This window comes from Pholis gunnellus (assembly GCF_910591455.1).
Source record: "Pholis gunnellus genome assembly, chromosome: 4".
NCBI classification, from domain to species: Eukaryota; Metazoa; Chordata; class Actinopteri; order Perciformes; family Pholidae; genus Pholis; species Pholis gunnellus.
In genome coordinates, this window is record NC_136530.1 from 4245482 (window position 1) to 4268053 (window position 22572).

General features: G+C 43.1%; 1 protein-coding gene across 1 annotated transcript in view; it reads right to left on the reverse strand.

Annotated features, from left to right (window-relative positions):
* Window positions 1-2078: 2078 nt before the first annotated feature.
* Window positions 2079-22572, reverse strand: part of pip5k1ca (phosphatidylinositol-4-phosphate 5-kinase, type I, gamma a) — a gene marked incomplete at its 5' end in the record, with an annotated part of 44831 nt that continues 24337 nt past the window's right edge. Inside the window, 12 exons of the mRNA XM_079157219.1 lie at window positions 2079-2168; window positions 6118-6163; window positions 6463-6751; window positions 10188-10307; window positions 11500-11532; window positions 12024-12165; window positions 12468-12629; window positions 13271-13355; window positions 15643-15691; window positions 16363-16446; window positions 17897-18105; window positions 19180-19479. Of these exons, the coding sequence (XP_079013345.1) occupies window positions 6155-6163; window positions 6463-6751; window positions 10188-10307; window positions 11500-11532; window positions 12024-12165; window positions 12468-12629; window positions 13271-13355; window positions 15643-15691; window positions 16363-16446; window positions 17897-18105; window positions 19180-19479 (1482 nt within the window). The 3' untranslated portion in view covers window positions 2079-2168; window positions 6118-6154. The remainder of the gene's footprint in view (window positions 2169-6117; window positions 6164-6462; window positions 6752-10187; window positions 10308-11499; window positions 11533-12023; window positions 12166-12467; window positions 12630-13270; window positions 13356-15642; window positions 15692-16362; window positions 16447-17896; window positions 18106-19179; window positions 19480-22572) is intronic.

The window sequence follows — 22572 nt, forward strand, 5'->3', positions numbered from 1 at the left end:
TGTACACACTAATGTTGGCAGAACTGGTTTCAGGTACTTTTTAAATGAACTGCACACTGTCATCAAACTAGAGTCTTAAATTCCTCTTTGGGAGATTTTTCTCATCACATCTAGGGTTCCTTCCAACATCACGTTTCCCTTCTCATCTCTTCACCACCAACAATCTGCTGGCCTTCGTCTGTACTGATCGCCAAAGACCAAACTCTTGAAATAAGTTCAGTACTTGCACATTTCAGTGTGCTGCTCTGCAGAGTGAGTGGGCCGGACTGTAGAGCCCGTTGGAGCGCAGTGCTTGTGTGAACTAGAATATGCTGAACACTCTCAAGTTCTCATGTTTAAACGTCTTATAACATTGAATCAAAGGGGGTTTAATGTGGCCATGAGAACTGACGTCTTTCATTTATGTCAAACACATAAGACTACAGCCGTATACGCACTACCGTATGTCACACATACACATTGTTATTAAATTGATATAATTTTTTGTCAAGGGTGAAAGGCAGGGATGGTTGGAAATCAGTGACGTTAATCACTGTCAGGATTTTTTTTTCTTTTTTCTCTCCCTCTCTGGTAAGTCACTTCCACCCCCTCAGTGTTCAGTTCCTGTGTGTTTAAAGTCCTGGTTCAGACAGAGATCCTGCTGCTACCGCTGAGGTCTGGACGTCAGACCGACGAGTCCTCTCCACTGACACGTTCACGCCTCTCTGCCAGAGATCGGGGTTTACTGTTGGAGACAGACAGAGCGAGTGTATTAGGCAGAGTGCACACAGCGGCATACACCTTTTATTCCCCTTCATGGTGTAAAATGCGTATCGTCTCTCATGCATCACTCGCTAATGAATGCGAAACACAGCACACGCCGCTGAGCAGGTGAAAACCAGGAATAGTGAGGATGTTTTCATGTCTTACACATCAAACAATAAGTGTGAAGTGTCTGCTTTACACCACTCTGATAGGTGCCGTTTTATCTGAGTGAGCATGAACGCCACATCTAACACCTGCTGTGGTTTTAGTGGAATAAATTGGATCAACTAATGCTGTTAACAAAGACATTTAATGAGCCAATATGAAATGTTTTAATGAATCTGCATCAGCTACATAATTCAAAATGAAACAGCGGCCTCTTGTGTATTTGAGCTCACTTCTCCTGCTGCCATGTGTGTTTCAAGTGTCTGCAGAATAGAATTACTTTAAACTGGAAGACGGAACAGGGTTTAAGTCAAGCACATTTGTATGTTAACAGAATTTAAATATTCACATTCAACTCATATCTAAGTACTTTTTCTATCTACCAGACTGAATTGGTTGATAAATAACTTGATCAGGAATGTCGGGCACAGAAACATGCTCCCCGGTGTAAAGATGTGTCTGAGAAGATGAGAAATAAAATGAGTCGGGGGGAAAAAAGAATTCAATGGTTGATGACACCTTATCAAATGCAAATGCTGCTCCACTAAACACAGCCGACAAGCAGCATAAAAACCTCTGAAGGGAACCAGTCGGAGAGAGCGACGCCATTTCTCATTTGTCTTTGTCAGATGGACGTAAAAGAGGCAGATAGACATCTCAATCTGGGGTGAGAACATTTAACATATAAATCCTAACACTGAAAATAAACTCTCAACTCCTTCAGTAAACTAAAATGCTTATAAATAATATATTATCGCATGGAAACGATCACCCAAATTGCCTAAAATGACGCCCGTGTCCTGTAAAACTATCTATTGGTGCGGCGGCTTCACGCTGGCCGATGCAGCAAACACTGAGCAGCTTGTTGTTGGAGGGACACAGGACGGCTGGTCGTGGACTGAATGGTACCGTAAAACCGCAAGTGACCATTTCCACCCACTCGCCAATGAGGAATGAATGCTGTGATGCAGAGGTGGGTTTCTGGATGCAGTGCCAGCCTTTACTCTCTGGAGTTAACCTTTTTTGAACCTGAGAAGCTTCTCAGGCAGGTAAAGAAACAACTGATTCTTTCCATCCTTCTGAAGACCGAACACGACTGATTTCATTCCTCGTCTGAGGGATTTTTCTTCCCCTGTACTTTACATTTTAGTCCGATGCTTCTCACTTACTGTCTCTCTCTCCCAATCCCCATCTGGCAGGGCCTTAGACTCTGAGCCATAGTGTAGCGGAGAGTACACCCAGGTCCTGTCGTCTTGAGGCTGTTTTTACACCCCCACCACAGCAGAGGGGGCCAGACGGACAGAGGAGAGGCCAGAGGCACAGAGACAAGCAGCAGGCAGGAGACAGACAAGGGGAGATCACAGGAGAAGAAAAGACAAGACAGGAAATGAAAATTAGGGATGCATATAGGAGGAAATGTTGCTGAGAGAGACATCGGAAAGTGTGAATTTTGACAACAAGTTGGTGTAAAAATGTTAAGACAGTGTAAAAGGATGTGTTTAATCCTTTTTGGCGGTTAGCAGAGTTGGAACACAGAGATGAAAAATTTGGAAAAATAACAAAGAGGTACAAAGAAAGTGCTGTTTAATTAAAGCTCGATGTTTTTTTTTTTTTGTGTTTAAATATAAAAGTGTTTTTTTTTTTTAGACTAAATCCTGAGAAGCAAAGCGAAGGTGTGCAGAGCGAGGGATGAGTCGCTGCATCGGCCAAACAGGGAGAGGATGAGGAGCGAGGAAGGAGGTGGGAATGGGAGGAGAGCCAGGATGCCGGGACAGTCAGACACAGAGAGCATCCTCAGTCAAAGCACAACACAACAACAGGATGGGCTGTTTGCTTTGTTTTCCTTTCCAACAAGCAAGAGGCTCTTTGCATAATGTACAGAACAGCTGCTGTAGGTTCCTTTGCTACCACGGAGTGCACCAGCCCTTTAAGAGAGGGAAGCAGCTGCAACACGGTATGTTGGCGTGGTTTGATGTCACACACACACACACACACACACACACACACACACACTCGGAGCTCAGCACGTTGGAGCTAACAGGCTATCCACACAGGGGATGAGGGAGGCTGTCAGTGAGTGAGGAAACAAATGGAGATTCAAAAGAAGATGAATTACGAGAGTAACAGAAAGGCAGACTGTCATATCAGATGCTTTTTGTTTACCTGCCTCCCACACTTCATTGTATTCACTATGTGGGGAGCAGATATTGTTTCTTAGTGTCAACACAATAACAAAAACACCTGAAACGAATACAGAAACATTCACGTGTTTCATCAAACCAACAGCGTTGTACTCGGGACTATTCTAGTCTAATGCCACGACACAGACCACCTACAAGACGAGCATCTTCTAACTCACTTACGGGCCAACTGGACTGGCATTTCCTCCTCAGTCGGAAAGGAGAGACCACCCAGGTCCTCCCATCAGGAAACTGACAACAACAGGAGGAGGAGGGTGTGTGTATGGCACAGAGACAAAAGGAAAAAAAACAGTAAGGTGGAAATAACAGAAGCACGCTGAGGTGAAAATGGAAAAAGATCGTTGTGGATGTGTGTAAACCCAGCAGAGACGCACTGGATGAGTCAGAGGTGACAGATAGAGAAACAAGTCTGGCAGCCACGCGACACCACTTTCATCACGACTCACGAGAACAATCACAGGACTGAGAAAAAGAAAGAAAGAAAGAAAGCAGAGAAAGAGCGAGAAGCGGGGAAGAAAGATTTCAGGACTTTAGATGGAGCCGTGGGAAGGTGAGAATGATTTCAGAGTAGGGGGGGGGGGGTAAAAAACGTGCAAAGGAGAAGCAGAGGAGGAAGGAGGTGAAGAGAGTGAAGACGAGGGAGAGCAGACAAGAGAAGAAAAACAATCAGATGTGGAGGACAGCAGAGCGGAAAGTCAACGTGGAGACACTGTTGATGGTGGCTGAATTATTTAGTCACGAGCCAAACTGGGATACCTGTGAAGTGATGACACACACACACACACACACACACACCTGAGTCCCTCTGAGTCTTGATCAATCACTCCAATCTCACAGCTAAACGACCTTTTACCCGAGGAGGAGCTACATGATCACATATCCGGCCATCTCTTACAAGAACATTCAAACTTATTCCCCGATCCTTCCTACTACACCAACTGTGTAATTGTGCAATAATGTTTATTTCATTGATATTTTACATCGTCCTTTATTTTATTTCTTAATATTTTTCTTCATAAGAACAACTGTAACGTACTAATTTCCCCCCCGGGGATCATTTAAGTATTTTGCTTCTGATTTAAAGCTTTAAATATGATCCTTTCACCTCAACTGGATGCTTTATGCAATTCGTCCGTAAACTAAACAGCGGCGAGCAGGAAAAGATCATTTTGTTATGTATAAAATAGAAATCCAACTTGCTGGACGTTAACAAGAAGTGAAACCAGATTTATTTCGATTTTCTCTCGCAAAAACCCAAGCTAGCAAGCAATTTTGTGCTTGTAAAAGTCAGTTTCAGACATGACATGCCGCTGTACTCAGTCTTCATTTGTTTTGCAGCAATGGTGCAATTAGTTTTTTGTCTCTCTCTTGCAATCATAATAGACTTAAATGCACCAGCAGCAACTATGTAAGCGATGGGTGTTTGTGTTGTGAGGGGCTGATCGACAGCACACACAAAGTGTTTCTGTTAGTTGAAACTACTCCAACTCCTGCAGGAGAAGCAATAAGAATGTCGATACGGGAGCGATAACACTTCATCCAGCACGTGAGGCTGAGCTGCCGAGCAGAAGCTGGATTTGTGTGGGATGTTTGGAGTGAGGATGACGATGATGAAGATAGCAGGAACAGACAGGTAGCACACAAAGGAAGAAGCTTTTTCTAATTCCCTTGTGTGACAAATTATCCCGATGATAGAAAATCACCACGATCAACTTATTGTCGAGTGTTTTTTATTGCAATAAAATCTTCCATCGTCCCGACAGTTTACATGAAGCCATCAATAATCTATACACACGATTTGTGAGGTTTTTATACTTCAGTTGGGGGTCAACATGGCCGCGTGCTGACAGCTTACTTTCACTTGTTCACTCACTGCCTGCAGCGCGTTTCTGTGTAGTCACACTTCAGCGTCACTTCAGCGCTCCAGACCCCCCGCTGCCGCTGCTGCTCCCGTCTTTTTGAAGCACGAGCTGAGCTTCAGTCGGAGCCGGTCAGATGAGAGGGCTGTTAAATAACTGAGGGAGCTCTTTGACTAACCTGTTGGCCATTAGGATTTCTCGTGTCACATAAAGAGGGTGTTTGATTCCCGAACAGGAGACACCCGGCAGGAGTGCGGGGCCGGGTGGGAACGTTTCTATCTGTAACTGTGATCACCGGCTCCGCTCTCCAGCCTCCACCTGACACTCATACATTCATTCATAGCTGTGCTTTTGGGAAGATTTAGACCTGCCCAACAGAACACTATCTGATGGTAGCCGGCTGCTTTTAGTCGGACGATCCTGCAGACTGAACACACGCAAACTGCAAAAGCTAGTTATTCACACAAAGCGAGCTGCGGAGTGTGTCTGTGTTAACGGTCACATAGAGCGGTGCAGGGAACTTTTGTTGGCCAACCCCGGGAAGTTAGCATCGCTCTGTGGCAAACAAACGTTCATGATACTTGCAAGCAAGTTGGGCTATACAATTACTACATCACGGTCACATGACCACAAAAAAAGAGGGAAATTTAATTTATATCGTAGAACAAAATGTTGAAATCTCTAAAGCTTGCGTTAACCACAGAACGTATTTCAGGCATCGCTAGATGAGAGAACCGGAAGTGCAAAACTTGCCGACTCATTTCCGTGTTTGAGGACTCGTCCCTGCACCACTCTATTAGACAGGAACTCCAAAGTGATGTCGACATGCTGTTATCACTCTGCAACACACTGTCTAACGAGATAGTTACACATTTTGGGAAATACGCTCATCCGCTTTCTTGCTGTGAGTGAGACGAGAAGATCGATACAACCCTCACACCGTCTGTACGCTGAATATGAAAATCTGCCTACTAGCACCTCTAACATGTTTGATTTGTTTCATCTGTACAACAAACTTAACAGACGATGGTGGTAAAGTGGTGTCAAACTTCTCAGCAAATCAGCCTATTTCCCAAAATGTCAAACTATTCCTTTAACTGAACGCACCACACTGCAAGCAATAACCGCACACACTCTCGTTCCCATACCAGCCAGAGTCGCTACTCCATCTCTGTGGTCCTTCTGTCAACGCCTCTGTGGGAGATCATATAGCTCAGTCCATGACTTTATGATCATAAATACATCGTTTATTACAAACATGTCGCGTGTCAGCCGATACACACGTTGACGCTGATTGAATATTATAGATTATTTGATGACTAAATCAAAAAGTCAAACAGATGAGAAGTGAGTGGAGCTAGTCCTGCTCTGAGTTGTGCTTACATTGGTCTCAACAGGAGGCTAAAAGTATAAATGTGTATGCATGTGTGTGTGTGTGTGTGTGTGTGTGTGTGTGTGTGTGTGTGTGTGTGTGTGTGGAGGGTTTAACTTACAAAGTAGATATCTGTGATTGGCACGTCGTCTTCATCATCGACTGAAGCCTGGCTGGTGCAGCCTGAGCCGGACACCTGGCTGGCCCTGTCTGCCTCCACCGCCACCACCACCGTGGGACTGGACGGGGCTTCACTGGCTGCCCCGGAACAGGAGGGAGCATCTGGGGCAGACGAGGAGGTGGAGGAGGAGGCTGCTGCTTCAGGTGCTGACGAAGAGCTGGAGGGTGCTGCAGCAGCGGCAGCAGCAGCATCATCGGCAGCCTCTGCACCAGCTCCTTCTTGAACGTCACTGTGGGACGGTAGAAATGAGATTGTTTTAGCAATTTACCACCGAAATGAGTCCGTTCATGCAGGTTTTTCAGTGGGAAAGAGGCTTTAAAGAGTCTGACACTGTGGGACCCTCAGTAATGCTTTGGGGGACACAAACTGGAGTAGTGATATTGCTATATATATTCAGTTACGCTGTTGGCTACAACCTGTTTTTATTGTTTAGATTTTGGCAAATTAGCGCCATCAAAATGAAGCCAAATTAGCTTTAACCAGTTCCTGTTAGATGTACAGACAACCATCAGTGTGATCTTTTGGATTTTAAAGTACTTTAATTGCCTCCGTGACCTGTTTCACAACTGCTGCTGCAACTTTTGTCTGTGTTGATAATTTGTCCAAATCAGCTGACCATCAACTACAATAACAACAATGCATCTGTTCATTTCCCTTCACACGGCATCTTTGCCTCAAGTCTGGTGTAGAAAAAGATATAGTGACGTCATCATTACAAAAGCTCTGTAGTTTGAGGACCAAATAAACAACATGGTTACCTACACACACAGACACACACACACACACACACACACACACACACACACACACACACACAGCAGTTGCCAACATTGAGAGCCATTAATTGGGTCACTTGTCATAAGCCACTTTCCTGCAGCAGGGCAGAGGAACAGGACCCGGGCTATTGGAGACAAGCTCTGGCTAAAACTCAACAGATGTGTGGGTGTGTGTGAGTGTTTAGCTGCTTAAGCTCAAAGATTTGCCAGCTGGCTGTGTGCTGCCACGATCCTTTATTGTTCCTGGCAAGATCATCAACTGTTAGAAAGGATTCAGGCGCATCCACATCGCTCTCTCAGCTCCTGTGCTTCAGCTAAGCTCCACCAGAGGAAAAGCCCAGCAGTTGGACACAGAGGCAAAATAAAGCTGAGTTGGCATCTCAGAAGAAGAAGTATCTTTACAAAACTGTAAATGTGCTGTATTTAGGCTCTAATTTGCTGCTCTCTTTCTTTATATTTCTTCTTTAACTCATTTACAAGAACACTATTTCTGTCTTTCTCACCCTCCTCCAGTCTTTTTTCACACATTACTCTTCCTGTCTCATCTTCTCTTTGTGTCTTCCTTATCCAATCAGTCCTCCCGTTTCCCATTTCCTTTCCTCCGCTCCATCTCTCTCCTCACATCCATCGAGCCGGCTGTCCAGCTGCAGGTGAGTTAGAAGCAGCTCGGAGGCGTCAGATGGTTGATTCAGCCGCCTGTCGCAGCCGCCCTCAACAACCCCCCCCCCCCCACCCCTCATCCTCCCCCGCCAGCTCCTTCCAGACCCCCCCGGGCCATATGTCTAGCCACCGCCTTCTCAGCAACAGACCCAATTATTCACTTGATCCTCGCTGACTTAACCCCGGCATGAATGTGAGCCCCACTGCCATGTTCCCATCTGTTTGAGTGTAGTTTATTTAATGCGGCTTACACCAAGGACGCGGTCGAATAGTCTTTTCTGCTTAGGAAGGTTCCCAACCGAGTGAAATGAATTATTAAGTGGCAGCCATGTGCCAGCTAGTCCGATAACTAAATGAGAAGGAAAGGTGCAGCCATGCTTCCTTTTATTATCTCCTTTAGCATAGGGCACACTGGATCATTAAAGTAAGGATGGGAGATAATGGCATCCCATAATTCCTTGCAGCAACAACATTTAAGTTGCCCCACCATTCGCTGTTAAATTGACAGCATCCTTCTTAGGAGGTTTGATTCTATTTTGGACAGGAATCCTTAATATAATGGTGCAGAATCGTATTTGACATTCATTGTACGAATGTTTTATTGAAGCATAAATTCAGTCGGATCCTCTTAGAGCTGCTGTTGTTTCCTAAGTCTTTATGACTTCTCCTTCACATCTTCTCTCAACGTCCATCGAAGTCGAGGAAAAGTGTTTCGAAAAAGACGTATTTTTGGGGATTATTCAACCGCAACACAAGTGTTTTTGTGTTCGATGTTGTGCTTTGAGTTCAGACTCCCCTGCTGTTTTCTTCCTCACATGCAGTTTTTAATTAAAGCCAAAATGCCGAAACCAGTGAACTTTGATTACAAACCAGGTTAGAATATTCAACATGTCACCCCAGCGTTAATGTTGGCGCCCCAGGCCTGCAGGCTTCCTGCCCCACTGCCCTATTTCTACCCACTGGTTCCCCCATGACCCACCCCATAACAGAACACACACTGCTCGTACACACAGCCAACATTTACATGCATGTGCGCACTTTCTCATAACCTAATGGAGTAGATGCCTGCAGCATTTATATCACCATAACAGGGAACCCCAGGGTCCAATAAAGAAATGGCTCAAGCTGCTTTCAGTGTTTATATGTAGCATGCTAAGAACTGTGTGTGTGTGTGTGAGAATGTGTGTGTGTGTGTGTGTGAGACAGGTGAGATGGGCTTATCTAACAGCTGGCTGAGCCCAGGTGAGACACTGGCGACAGGTTATTTATAGTGCGGCATCAAACTGAGTCATATTGGTGATGGAGGTCATGAAGGACTCATTACATCTCCGCAGCTTATCCGTCCTGTATCGGGGTCACATGAATACTCAGAGCGTATGAAAGGGCGGACTCTTGTCATCATTGGTTACAGTGAAAAAGACACAGACGTGTGTGTGTGTGTGTGTCATGGTTATATTCATGGTCTGTCTGGTGTATTACATTATTTAACATAATGGAGAGTTGATGTGTTTGAAGGTGTGCTAAATATGGCAACATGTTGCAAGACAGATATTTTTCATTTGAATATACTTTTTACATTAATAAACATTTTTAAATTAATATTGGTTAGTTTTGTCATGTCATGAAGGATCTAATACTATTACCATCCTTCACATGTGCACCACAGGTCTACACAGAAAAAAATGTATTTAGTTATTTGTATTGAGCTGAAAAGTTTTAAAAGGAAAATCCACTACAAACCTGAATTTGCAGGGTGCTATGCTAATATGTTTGGGCAGCAAAGCCAGTATTTACAAACACAAAACAACTGACTGAGCTTGTGATGAGAGCATCAAGACTTAAAAGAGTACTCCACCGATGTAGTACTTCCATAACATTGTTGGAAAACCGATGGACAGTTAAAGAACAAAAAAAGGATAAACATCGATGCGATCAGAGAAATCATCGTTTTTTCTGTCCTGCACTCTTCTTCATTGTCCAAACTAGGCTCCTACATTACCCATAATGCAACTTGACCGCCGACAGTTTGGAGATTTGGGTGTGTTGTGCAGCTAACATGTCTGGTGATCTCACTTCTGTCTAACTCTCAATATTTTGGCAAATATTACGAAACGATAGCAAATCAAGACTATTAGACTACATGACGTGTTTTAATGGACTTTAGAATCTATCAGTTGTTACACATTATTGGAAAATCATTCCTTCTGTTCGACATTGTGTTGGTGTTACCTGGTTTCAGGTGAAGGCTGTGGAACGGAGATGGTGGGCTCACTGTCGTGTCTCTTCAACTCCACCTCCACTGTGATGGTCTGCTGGTCCTCCTCACGCACACGCAGCTCCTCCTGGGTCCTGATCACAGACAAGACACACAGTCAGTGTATTACTTACAGTCGATGGTCCACAGACCGGAGTACCAGCACAGGAGCAGCAGTAAAATATAGTCTAGCCATATGCTATGTTCAGAATATTTTCACCGCTTTACCTTGCCTTTCTAATGACGTTATTTCCATCTATGCTGTCTTCAAAGACACAAGACCCCATTGCCAAAAACAGATATTTTACCTCGCAGAACACAGGAGATGCTCGTCTACCATGTTTGTTTGTTTGTGTCATTGTGTGACTTTGGTGAAAACCAACAAACTAACCCTTTAAAGCACCAAAGTCATAGAATAACCCACACTTAATAACCGATCAAGGCAGAGGTAGACCTGCAACACCTGTGTTTTTCAAGGTAAAATTACTGGTTTTGTCAACGGAGTCCAGTGGCTTTGAAGAGAGCGTAGATAACAGCGTCAGTTCCTCGTCAGAAATGAATGTCTGAAGGCAAAGCTGTTAAATTATTCGAAACAGCATGCCGACCGCCATCTTCTGTTGCTAATACACTGACTATAGATAAGTATCTCATACAACCCCACTTACAAAAATATGAACTATCCCTTTAACCGCCTGAGTTTCTTGACAGGATGCCCAGTAGGGGAGAGCTGCCAAGTTGTGCTACATTCCTTTTTTCCTATTTCTCTGTGTTGCTGAGGGAGTTAAGCTGAGAAATGTAAGTTTTCTTTTTGGGCAGTTTAGTTCACTTTGTGATTTAATCTCACTTCTCAGACTGGTTTGTTTGTTATTCTGACCAGGGTTCTCCCTGATGATTTCTTGCTATCCATGTTATACCCATATTTGGCAATGAAAGGTTGAACTGTGTACAACTTGACTCCTCATACTCCTCAGCTGGCTTTGTGTTACTCTCTCTCTCCCTGAGACCAACTTGGGGTCATAACAAACACATAAAATAACACTCACAGAGAGAACGAGACACATGTGAAAAACAAACATGGCCACATCTTAGCAACAGGAAGAATGGGCCGTCTCATGAACACCAGACCAACAGGCTGACCTCACATTTTCTCTATCCACCCACCGCACCCAGAAATGTCAAATACTGTGAAAACATGAAACCAAAGAGCCTCACCTCTTTATAAAGCAGTTAATCCTGCTAAAAAAAAGGGTTTATGAAGAGAAAGTAGCATTCATGCTCCCGACTCACCTTCCGTCATGGGTGAGAGACTGGGTGTGCCTCCTGGAGACAGAGGACACAGTGTCAGTACAAGCCGACACCACATGTTGCTGTGTCTCCTAAAACTTTCACATGAGCAAGTAGTGATGCTGTGATGGGAATCTTCTCAGTTTCAGTTGTAACTAAAGGATTTTAGTCAGATTAAGGCAACAAAAGTATGATTCACTATTGTGGGAACGAGACACATTCACACAAAATACTGGCAGAACTTAGAATTGAATCAACACAGAAAGAGGAAAGAAAATGTTTCATTTCAGCCCAATTAGTCAAGACTTTGTAAATACGTTGAATTCTGTACCAAAAAATGAAGTAAACAACATGCCAGTGAATTCATTTATCCCTCTTGGCCAGAATGATATGAAATAAATGTTACGCTATTTGATTGCAATGGATGACTCAATTGTTTTAAAGCGTGTGTGTGTGTGTGTGTGTGTGTGTGTGTGTGTGTGTGTGTGTGTGTGTGTGTGTGTGTGTGTGTGTGTGTGTGTTAGCACCTGTAGCGGGGGTGCTCGGTGGTGTCAGAGGGGGATCTCTCAGGGATGGAGAGAGAGGTGGTGGAGGAGAGGGTGGTGGCAATTGACGCTGTGGTGGCCTCTTCAAACGATGGAGGAGTGCATGGAAGAAGATCTGGTCGCCCTGGAGGAGAGAGAGAGAGAGAGAGAGAGAGAGAGAGAGAGAGAGAGAGAGAGACACACATTAATATTATTATTTATCTTTAAGAGAGCTGGTACCTGTTTTTTTTCTATTTCTTTGCTTCCTCGATTGATTAGTCTGTTTAGTACTCCTGTGTGTTTCTCCAAACTGGGGGCTGCCGACCGTTATAGTGTATCTACTGTAGTAATACACTGACTATGGATAAGTACCTCAAGCAACACAAAATAATCCAATTTATCCCTTTAAGTCTCTGCATTTCAACTCTGTCTGCCGGTGTTATTCACCCTCATCCTCCAGCGTGGGGAAGCTGCGAGCTCCTCTCAGGTCGTAGATGTTCTCGTCTCTCTCGGAGGGCAGCTGGCTGGCTGACCAGGCGGCTCCAGGACCAGCACACTTGGGCACCGACAACGACACACGGCCCTTCTTGGATGGAGATGACTTCAGAGCTGAGGAACGATTAACACATTAACACATGACTCGAATGGACGTGTGATGGTATCCTGTGCTGTCAGAGTAAAATATTAAGAACACTTGTGTTTGTTTTTTATACTTGTCAGCTATTATTTCTGCCTTTTGTGTTCAGAAATAAATTACTACTACATTTGTTTCAGATTTTGAGTCAAATGTTTTTTAAGGGTCAGTCCACACAAACCTAAACATTTGCAGTGTGTCGGCGGATGAATTGGACCGGTATTTCTGAGTGGCTACACGCTTCACAAGATCTCTAGACTGCGATGCTGCGGTGTAAATAAGACAATTTACATGAAGAAAAATCTAAAAAGATTTTGAAATGACAACATCACATCTGCCTTTCATTCCCCCGCTGCTAAGAATTCTCTCGTCGTGTGTGAAAATCTTTGGAAGGTGATTAAAAAGAAAAGTGCACGAGGCTCAGATGGATGTCTAAGGCTCACGTGACACGGAGCGGCACCTTAAAAGGGCACTTCGTTACTGTATCTGATTTTCCCTTCAGGGCTCGGCAGTAAAAGAGACAAAAGCCCGGCATCTGACATTTGCGTCTGTGGCTCTTCCCACACAGCCCCGTCTTGACTATGTAAGGTAGCGTCTCGACCCAAATTGAACTCACAGGAGCTCTTCTTGAAAACCATGCTGCTCATGAACTTGAAGAACCTGTCGGCGTAGAAGCCTGGCCGGTGGACTGATACGGTGTCCTGAGGGGAGAGACGGAGAGATTAATGAGACGATCGGCGCATGAATAAAATGATTAAACAAGAGCTCACAGCAGATTTAAATGTCTCTTAGTTCCTCTAGAGTCCCAGGTAAGTCTTTCCTTTCTCTCGGTCAAACCACCAGACAGGACGAATGACGGACAGAAACACAATCAGACATGGGGACAGACATTATTTATGTTGCAGCAGACTGAGATCACACCGCCGGCAGAGTGACAGGTGACACTCGGTGTTTGGTTTAGAACTGATAGAAGGACGGAGGGATGAGGAGAAAGAGGAAGAGGAGATACAGCAGCTTGGTTATTATTAGCTTCTTTGCGTCAGCACCACTGAAGCACTATGAGTAACATATTTTCAAGGCATTCACCGAATGAATGCAGAATGTAACAAAGAGAGAGTAAGGAGTAGGGCTGCACCCAATGTCTGTTTTTAACATTCAAAGCTTCTTTTGAGGTTTTTGAATGAAGCTTTGAATGTTTGTTGTCATATCTTATGACCTCATTAGCCTAAAAAAACACATTAAATCCTTCAAAGAAAATCTGAATTTGAATAAAACGATACTTCTGATTAAATGAGCTAGACTTCCTCTATCAAACAAACCTTCTTTAATGGGAACAACTCATCAGTGCATTGAAAGGCTAAACGCCAACAAATAAGAACTGAAGCAGAATTTTTTGTTCGACAAAAACATCTTGTGAATTTTTAGAAATGATTGCATCAATCTAATTTCAAAAGCTAATCATTTTACAACATTTTGGAGTTATTGGAAATGTTTGGACAACATAAGTCTGACACAATTCTAAGCAGCAACCACTGGAATCTAATTCTACAAATAGTGAAATACTAATAATATTAGTGTAGCCTGATCTTTATCGACAACTGTGCAGAAATACCAGATTTAAACATAATTATAAGACACATGCATGCAGCATTAAAATGTTTATTTAGAATGTTAAATGTCAACCTGGTGAATGAAGCTTCAACCTATTCGCTACAGCCTTGGTGTGGAGAAGCTATTATCACTGTCAGCAGTGACACACAGGAGGCTGTGACAGGGAGGCTTCCTCTCTCTCACATGTATCTCACGTTTGATTGTGTTTCAGAGTGGAAGAGTGGAGTGAGTAAGGAGAGATGGGGGAGAGGTTGATCGGTAGGATTCTATCCTGAGCACAACCTGATGATGATGATGATGATGATGATGATGATGATGCACAGTGAGTAGATGAAGAGATGCGAGGTGCTTTTCTATCATCCCTTTGCTCATCCGACCACAGGGCATTGTGAAATGCTCTGCAGGCTTCAGCTACATTTATGCAACAAAGACGGTCTGTGATCCTGGCAGCACACAATAAAAAAATGTTTTGCACGTGGGCCGGCATGAGCTGCCAGTCCTCATGCTTCAGGTCCTGTTTGTTTATGGAAGCATGATAAAAATGAATGTGATCATGATTTGTTGATATCAAAATATTTGCACGTGGTTACATGTCTTATTTTGATGCACACACATTTTTTTTTAAACTGTAAAGGGATTGTTTCAGAACACAAAGAGACATACAGTAAATATGTATGTATATATATATAAATGCACAATTTTTAATATGTGTGCAACCTATTCAGGTTCACACATCACTGTGTCTCTCTCTGTTACTTAAATAAAGGCTGAATGTTCATAAAGAGGATTTAATACAAGTAAAACTTAGTCATGCAGACAGCGTTATTAAAAGATTAGCCCAATAAAAGACAGCTGTGGCTGGAGATAGGCATATAATTCACATTTGAGTAACCCATAGCTCTGCTGAGAGCTGACGTCTAATAAGCTTTACTACACGAGCATGTCTGAATAGACCTGTAACTTCTTCTATAACCGTGTGGAGTGCGGAGCAGGTAGAGCTTCTAGTTCAGGGGATTTAGCCGGACTTATTAAAAGGGAGTGAAATGTACGGACAAAGGAGGAGACAAGCAGACTGAACATACACAGACAGACAGGCTGTTCTTCACAACAATGGAGTTTGCCAAACTTGAAGCTAATAAAAGTCCTCGCAGACACAAAGATTCAGCTTGAGGCTGTTGTTTATGGGGTCTGGGCCTCGCTACATGTGTTCTTTGTGTACTCTCCTGAGAGAAGGCCAGACTGTATGCAAATAAAACGACATAAGATGGAGAGAGTCCACTATGCATTGAGCATGAGCTCCTGGATGAGTGTGAGTCTACTTTATGTCTCTGCATCTGAATAGCTGCGTCTCTAAGTAAGAAGCTATTAAAAACTCACCCCATCATGAACCAAAGCTTTCCACGTGTGCTCCAGTTTCTTGATTAGCCTGCGGAAACAAAGAGAAGCACGGTTTCACACAGTGATGTTAAACACCGTCTTTTATATTAGGATCATAGGCCGAGAACCTTAAAGGGGCCGTCAACTCCCATCTCAGAAATAGAGTTTTCCTCTTAGATGTGGTGCTTTTTATCGGTCTTGGTTTGGTGTGAGTTGCCTAGTTTTGGAAATACCGACCGTGGAAATGTCTGCAATATAATGGAGCTATATGTCTCTCGTCTTGTGGTGCTCAAAGTACCAAAAAAGTACATTTGAAAAACTAAACAACAACGTCTCTTTCCAGAAATCATAACCTGGTTACAGACCTTGTGGCCTTTTTTGTGTAGGAACTATTTTCTTTCTACCGAACTACACCAGCCAACGGTATCCCTGCGCAGAAGGAAGTGTGCATCTAACGGCGTCCTCCTCGGCTGAGCTGTAACGTTAACTAGCTCAGTGGTGCTAAGTGAGTTAGCTGTATCGAGTATAGATGCACGCTTCTTCTGCAGGGTGAAACGGTTAGACAGAAAGAAAATAGTTCTGACATGAAACTGCTCACAACGAGGTCTGTGGACTATCTTGAGTAACCAGGTTGAAGGCCGACATCTTTATGGACAACTTTACAACGCTGTCTAGGTTGATAAATATCACGTGTAGTCACATGACTACTGTGACGATCACCTGTAGGATTGCAGGATGTCGATGATTCCGATGTAGAGAAGAAGTCTCTCCCCTTTCCCATTCACAGCTGGGATACCGCCCATCCTGTCGTGAGAATCAGAATAGAGGAATGAAAAGTATGTCGTGACGTCTGTTTATTTGGCTGCTTACTTTGATATTAAAGGTGTATATAAGTCCCAGTAAGATGGCTGGATTTAGCAGTGCTCTTGGGTTTAAATTGAACTATAGCTTTACAGACTGGGAGCACGTCTGACAGCTCGTTGTCCTGTTAGGCAAACGTCACATTCACTGTCCTGCAGAGGTTCATTTTATATCGATTCCTTTTGCCACTGTAAGTGCTCAACTATGAGGCCGACACCTTCTGGACAGTCGGTCGATTGATTGGTCGATAGGCTCTTGTCTGACCAAATTGTCATTGGTGCAGATTTTTTCCACCAATCGATTGGTTAAAGAGTAGGTTGGATTTCAGTCAACCAGCGTTTTCTTTTGTTTTCTTTTGACCAAATAATCCACAATCCTTTAACCACAGTGTTGGACTACAGTCGAGGTGCTGAAACCCGACTTCAGAGTCTTCTAAACTACTTCTCCAAACAAGAAAATGTCCAGAATCTAATAGTAAAGGCAAGACATTTATGTTTTTATAAAGAGAATCAAGGTGTTTTTATTTGTAGTCATTCAGACTAAATTGACTAATTCATGTAATCTAATCTCACTTAATCTCTACTAAAGTTCTTCTAAACTTCTGTCGTAATTTCATAATTAGCAGGTTTCGGCCTATAACTGTACTGACGACCTTTTAATAAACATTGAACCTGAACACAGCCTAACATCAGGGGCACTTGAAAGTGGAGCAACCTGCTTCAGTGTCAACTTTTCAGCCCTTTTAGACTAGAAGAGGCAACATTTTCTGGGAACATTTTTGCCCACTTGTGCTGAAAATTCAAGGCGTTAAGACTGTAAAGGTCTAAAAAAAAATAAAAGGTTAAAGGTTTATATTTTACAGTTTCAATTTAAGCCCTAAAAGCAGTTTAAGTGTCAGATGGAACATTGAAAGTGTTTGAAGTGTCAGCTGAAGTGTGAGTGGAAATTGTTTAATAAGAAGAGTGTGAAGAGGTTTTTATGGGGAAAAGTTGAAGGGAGTGAGGAAAGAGAGTGTAAGCACTAAAAGCAGTGTAAGTGTCAGATGAAACAACGAAAGGGTTTGAAGTGTCAACTGAAGTGTAAGCATGAGTGGAAATTGTTTAATAAGAAGAGTTTGAAGACGTTTTTTTTTTTTAAATTGACGAGGCGAGGAAGGACAGAATAAGGACTGAAAGCAGTTTAACTGTCGGGAGAAGAGGAAGCAATTAAATTGAAGTGCTCTTATAAATACAACTTTACTATTGTTCATCTATATTCCATTATATTTATCATGATTGATGTGGCATGAATGTGCAAGTCTGCGACATGCACTCTCCCTCTTAAAGTGCCAGCAGTGACATTTATCACCCGGTCTTTCTGCCAGCAGCCTCTTCGTCTCTCCGGCTGAACTCACGTGTCGTCGGTGTCGATGGACCCTCCGCAGGCGGCTCCTCCCTGGATGGACTCCATGGCGGTGGAGTACAGGGCCTTCTGCTGGGCCACGGGCCTCTTCTCATCGCTGTCGCCCTGGGAGCCCTCCATCTGCCTCTCCCTCTCTGCCTGGTCCATGTTGTGAACCCCGAGCAGCAGACTGTAGTCCATGATCTTGAAGCTTTCCAGCACCTGAGCAAAAGGACACGGACAAGGCAGTCGGTAGGTGCGCGTTGACTGGCTGACAGACGCGTGGCGGCATAAATCTGTGTGAAAGCTTTTATCCAGAGTGCATAACAGTGTCAGCACCAGAGAGGGGACGAGAACTGTAACAGCTATACTGAGCTATGAACAGCAATGCACACGCTAATAAACAATGTATAAGATAGCCAGTGTGCACATATACTCCCTCCAAAGCACATGGACTATATAAGTAAATATAAGGTGGTGATGTACAAGACAAGTGCAGGCCTGCTACCGGACCAGACACCTTGTTAGACCCGGGGCTCGTAACAAAGCTCTAATTTATAGTGAAGGGTCCTGGGAATACCAAACACTCTCACGAACAGCTTTTTCTTTTACGGCCTTCCTCCCCCTCATCCATGATCCTCTTTTATTAATCAGGGCACCATAATATCGTCGTTTTCCAACTCTTTTCCATTTTCTTTTGTACTCTCTGTCTCGTTATCTTTCCTTCCCCTTGAGACGCTGCATTATGGCATCACTTTATCCTTCCTTCAAACACTCCTCTAATCCTTCCCGCTAACCATTGCTTCTCTCTCTCACTCTCACTCTCTCTCTCTCTCTCTCACTCTCTCTCTCTCTCTCTCGTGACTCTCGATCAGGGTGTTATATGAATCCTCCCCCTCGTCATCTCCCCCTAGGCTCCTTCTTCTTCTTCTACCCAGTCCTGCATGGGATCTGGTACCTGGGGCTAGTGAGTTGTGCGATGGGTAGAGAATACATTTATATACTGTAAATTCACGGGTAGGGGTAACAAAGAGAGAACTAGAAGATTTAGTTTGAAGCACGGAGATCCCATCTTAAACCAGGAGGAATTGCACTTTAAAGGGAAACTGTAGAGCAGCTTGCTTGTTTAATCACATGTCGGTATTTACGGGCCGGGTCCGGATATAACGTGGACATACTTTGCATGTAGAGGGTTGGTTCTGGTACTGAGCTTTGTGGGTTCCTGCCTTCTGTCTCGCCGTCTATCTCAACATCAAATAGAAGTGTAGCGTATCCCCCTCCTTCCATCCAACTCACCAGACAGTCTCTCTGCAGGGTTTTGACCAGCGCGCTGTAAGTGTCCTGGTCCAGCATCAGTGCGTCCTGCAGGTCTTGCATGAAGTCCAGGTCTTTGAAGGTGGGCCTGGCCTTCTCTCTCTCCTTCTTGGACGCTCGCCTCTTGTAGGTGGAGCCCTTCAGGTCGAATTTGAGGTGCATGCGAACCACGCGGGGAAGGACGTTGTTCATCACCACCACGCGGATGTTCTTCCCGCCCGACTGGACACAGTAGAGGCCGAAAAACTTGGGCAGCAACGTGCGAGGGTTCTGATTCAAGTTCTGGAGAAATGTGCATGAGAGAGGGAGAGAGCAGAATTGTCTTTAAAGGTTTAAAGGTTTCTGCTGCTGTGCTCAGACAGGATGGAGAGGATTTGAGGGATTTAATTGTGGGGAAAAGCTGCAGGATTACATTTGTATACATGCCCAAGACCAAATGTGCTAAATAAAGTTTTTTGACACTTTGCAGAAGGAGAAAAGTTCGGCGTAAATATCTTTTTGGAGTACAAATACAGACAGGAACACACCCGGGAACATGATGCCATCATATTTCATTTCACGGGATCTGTAAGGGTTAAAACATTTCTAGAGCAATATGACACAATAAGTTAATTGATTAACAACAAATCTCAGTGTACACACACTGGCTACAGTTACACATTTATTATCTGACCGCACCAGGAAGCATTGAAAACAGTGATTACATTTCTACTATCATCAACTATTTTATAAATGATTAATTGTTCAGTTTTCTAACACAAATGCAAAACATTTTCTGGTTCCAGCTTCTGTATTGTAAAGGTTTTAGTTATTTTCTTTTGTGATAATAAGATGAATAGTTTTGTGAGTGAGACTGTTGATCAGACAAAAAGAAGCAATTTGATTTTGGATTTTAGGTCATTGTGAGGCATTTATTCTAATCTATTTTCTGACATTTCATTGATTATTTAAAGAGGTAACAGCTAATGATCTTTGATGAATCCCTCATTAATAAATGGTAAATTGATAGTTAATTAAACTTTAGTTAATAATGTAAATGTTTTTTTACTGTTTACAAACCATGGAATGATAATAATAGTGTTTATTAATATTTATGTTATTCCATCATTACTTTGTGTAATATGAAATAACGAGTTCATCATTTATATATATATATATTGTATCATAGCTGATAAGAGGCAATAACAATTACATTTTGATCACATTCTGAGCAGATTATTGTTGCACACATTTCATTGTAAATACTGTATTAAGTATTTGTTAATGATAATCAAATAACTTGTAAATCTTTAACAAATCATTTGTAAATCATCTATAAACATAACATAGATATATGGACCAAATGTATCCTATCTATATCATATCTAAATATTGTTTATAGTATATCAACCATTTATAAAGGTATTATTATCATTAGTTGCAACTTTACAATAGCCATCCAGGTAATGTTTATAGATTGTTTAAAAACCTATTATTAACTATTAGCAAAGTGTAACAAATATCTGGTACGAGACGTTTATAGGTGTTGCACCTTATTTACACACAGTAGTCAGCTTATGCAAATGCAACAACACAATTAGCTTAAAGGCCTTGAATTTCCTAAAAAAAAAATCCCCCAAAAAATCCATCTGAATCATCACTGTATCCACAGAGACTCTGGTCTCGTCATTCTGCTGTGTTCGGGTGATCTCTGGGCATTAACCTTTATGAAAACCACCGAGTGTCACATCATGAGCACACTTCCAAGAGGAAGCTACGGAAACGGCAGAAACCGCGCTAAAAAAAACAACAACGCAAATAAAGCGAGGCGAAACGCCAAAGCTCGTTCCAAAGTGAGAGGGAATCTAGGGTTGGCTTTTGAATTTTTTTTGCTGCATTCTGCATATTTACTCTATACAACACTCTCTCATCAATCACCAATCTGTTCTGAATATGTCACTTGTGAGGTTACTCTGGCTGGGTGCTCAGTTAAAAACCCGCTTTGATATCGGGACCTGGGCCAGCTCAGTGCCATTAGAGAAATGAGGGGGAGGCGAAAGAGAGAGCGGTCCTTATAGCGATAGCACACCGCATTCAAGAGTAAAAATGAGGAGAATGAAAGAGGAACGGGCAGAGGAGAGATAAAGGATGAAAGTGGAAGTGTGGCTAAAAGGCTCAGCACATGTGGGAGTGACCTTCATGAGGAGAGAAACTGATAGAGAGAGAGAGAGAGAGCGGCACAAATGATGGAGAGAGAAAGAAAGAGCATCGCCTGCCCTCAGCCACACACGACCCTTCTGTCAATGTTAAGAGGGCAGAGCGGTGACGAGCCAACAACACAGACACGTGAGGCAGAGGAGGCCAGATATGAGCGTTGAAAGAGCGGCCGGATGAAAAACACGAGGCAGGCGGGGCGAAATAAATTACACTGAGAGTCTCACGGCAGCAGGGAGAGTGATAATGAAGACACTAAAACGTGAGAGAAGATGGAAAAGACTAGGCGGATAATAGAAGGCCGAATACACAGCAGGGAGAGAAGCGGCAGCAGTGGAGTCGGTTACATCACTGTATGCTGCCCAGAGCCAGACTCCTCAGCCAGTCAGCTGTGGAAGACATGCGGAGCTCCGCCAATGACGGCCTGCATACATTTTTATGTTTGCTACGAAACAAACACACGAGCGTGTTCCACTGGAACAACATGTTGCTGTTACATGTGCAGTGCTTTGTTGTTGTTTTTCTTCACATCTCTACTGTATGTTATGCTGGCGTATTAGAGCCATTGAAGGTCAAAAAATAAATAAAAGATTGTACCAAGGCTTAGTCCTTGGGTTCGAATCCAACCCACGGCCGTTTACTGCCTGTGGTCGCCTCTCTTTCTCTCCTGTATTCCTGTCTATCACTGTCACTATCCAATAAAGGCAAAAGCCCAAAAAAAGACATATCTTAAAAATAAAAAAGTCATTAATTTACAAGAAGAAAGACTCAGAAATGCGCTAAGATTAAAGTCACAAATTTATGTGAAAAAACATTATCTTTTCTTTGTATGGCTGGTTAAACCTCATCACGCGGCTCTGACTGCAGTCACTCACTTCTCTGTAGTCAAATCAGACGACGCTAAATCGTAGTGCACCCATATATACCGACTATGTACCGACATTTATGGGAAATGCATTCAAACCGGCACAGATTGAGCTGAAGCGGAGAGTCAGAGGAAGACTTGGCGATGTTAGTGGAAGGATACACGTGTGATCCATTTGTTAAAGGGTATATACAAAATATATGGAAATAAGACGAGTTGGATTCTATTCATGAGAAGTATAAAACATGCTATCAGTGTTCCTCATAAAGTAAAAAGAAAAAAACACTAAATTGATGACAGATTGCTACATTTGACTT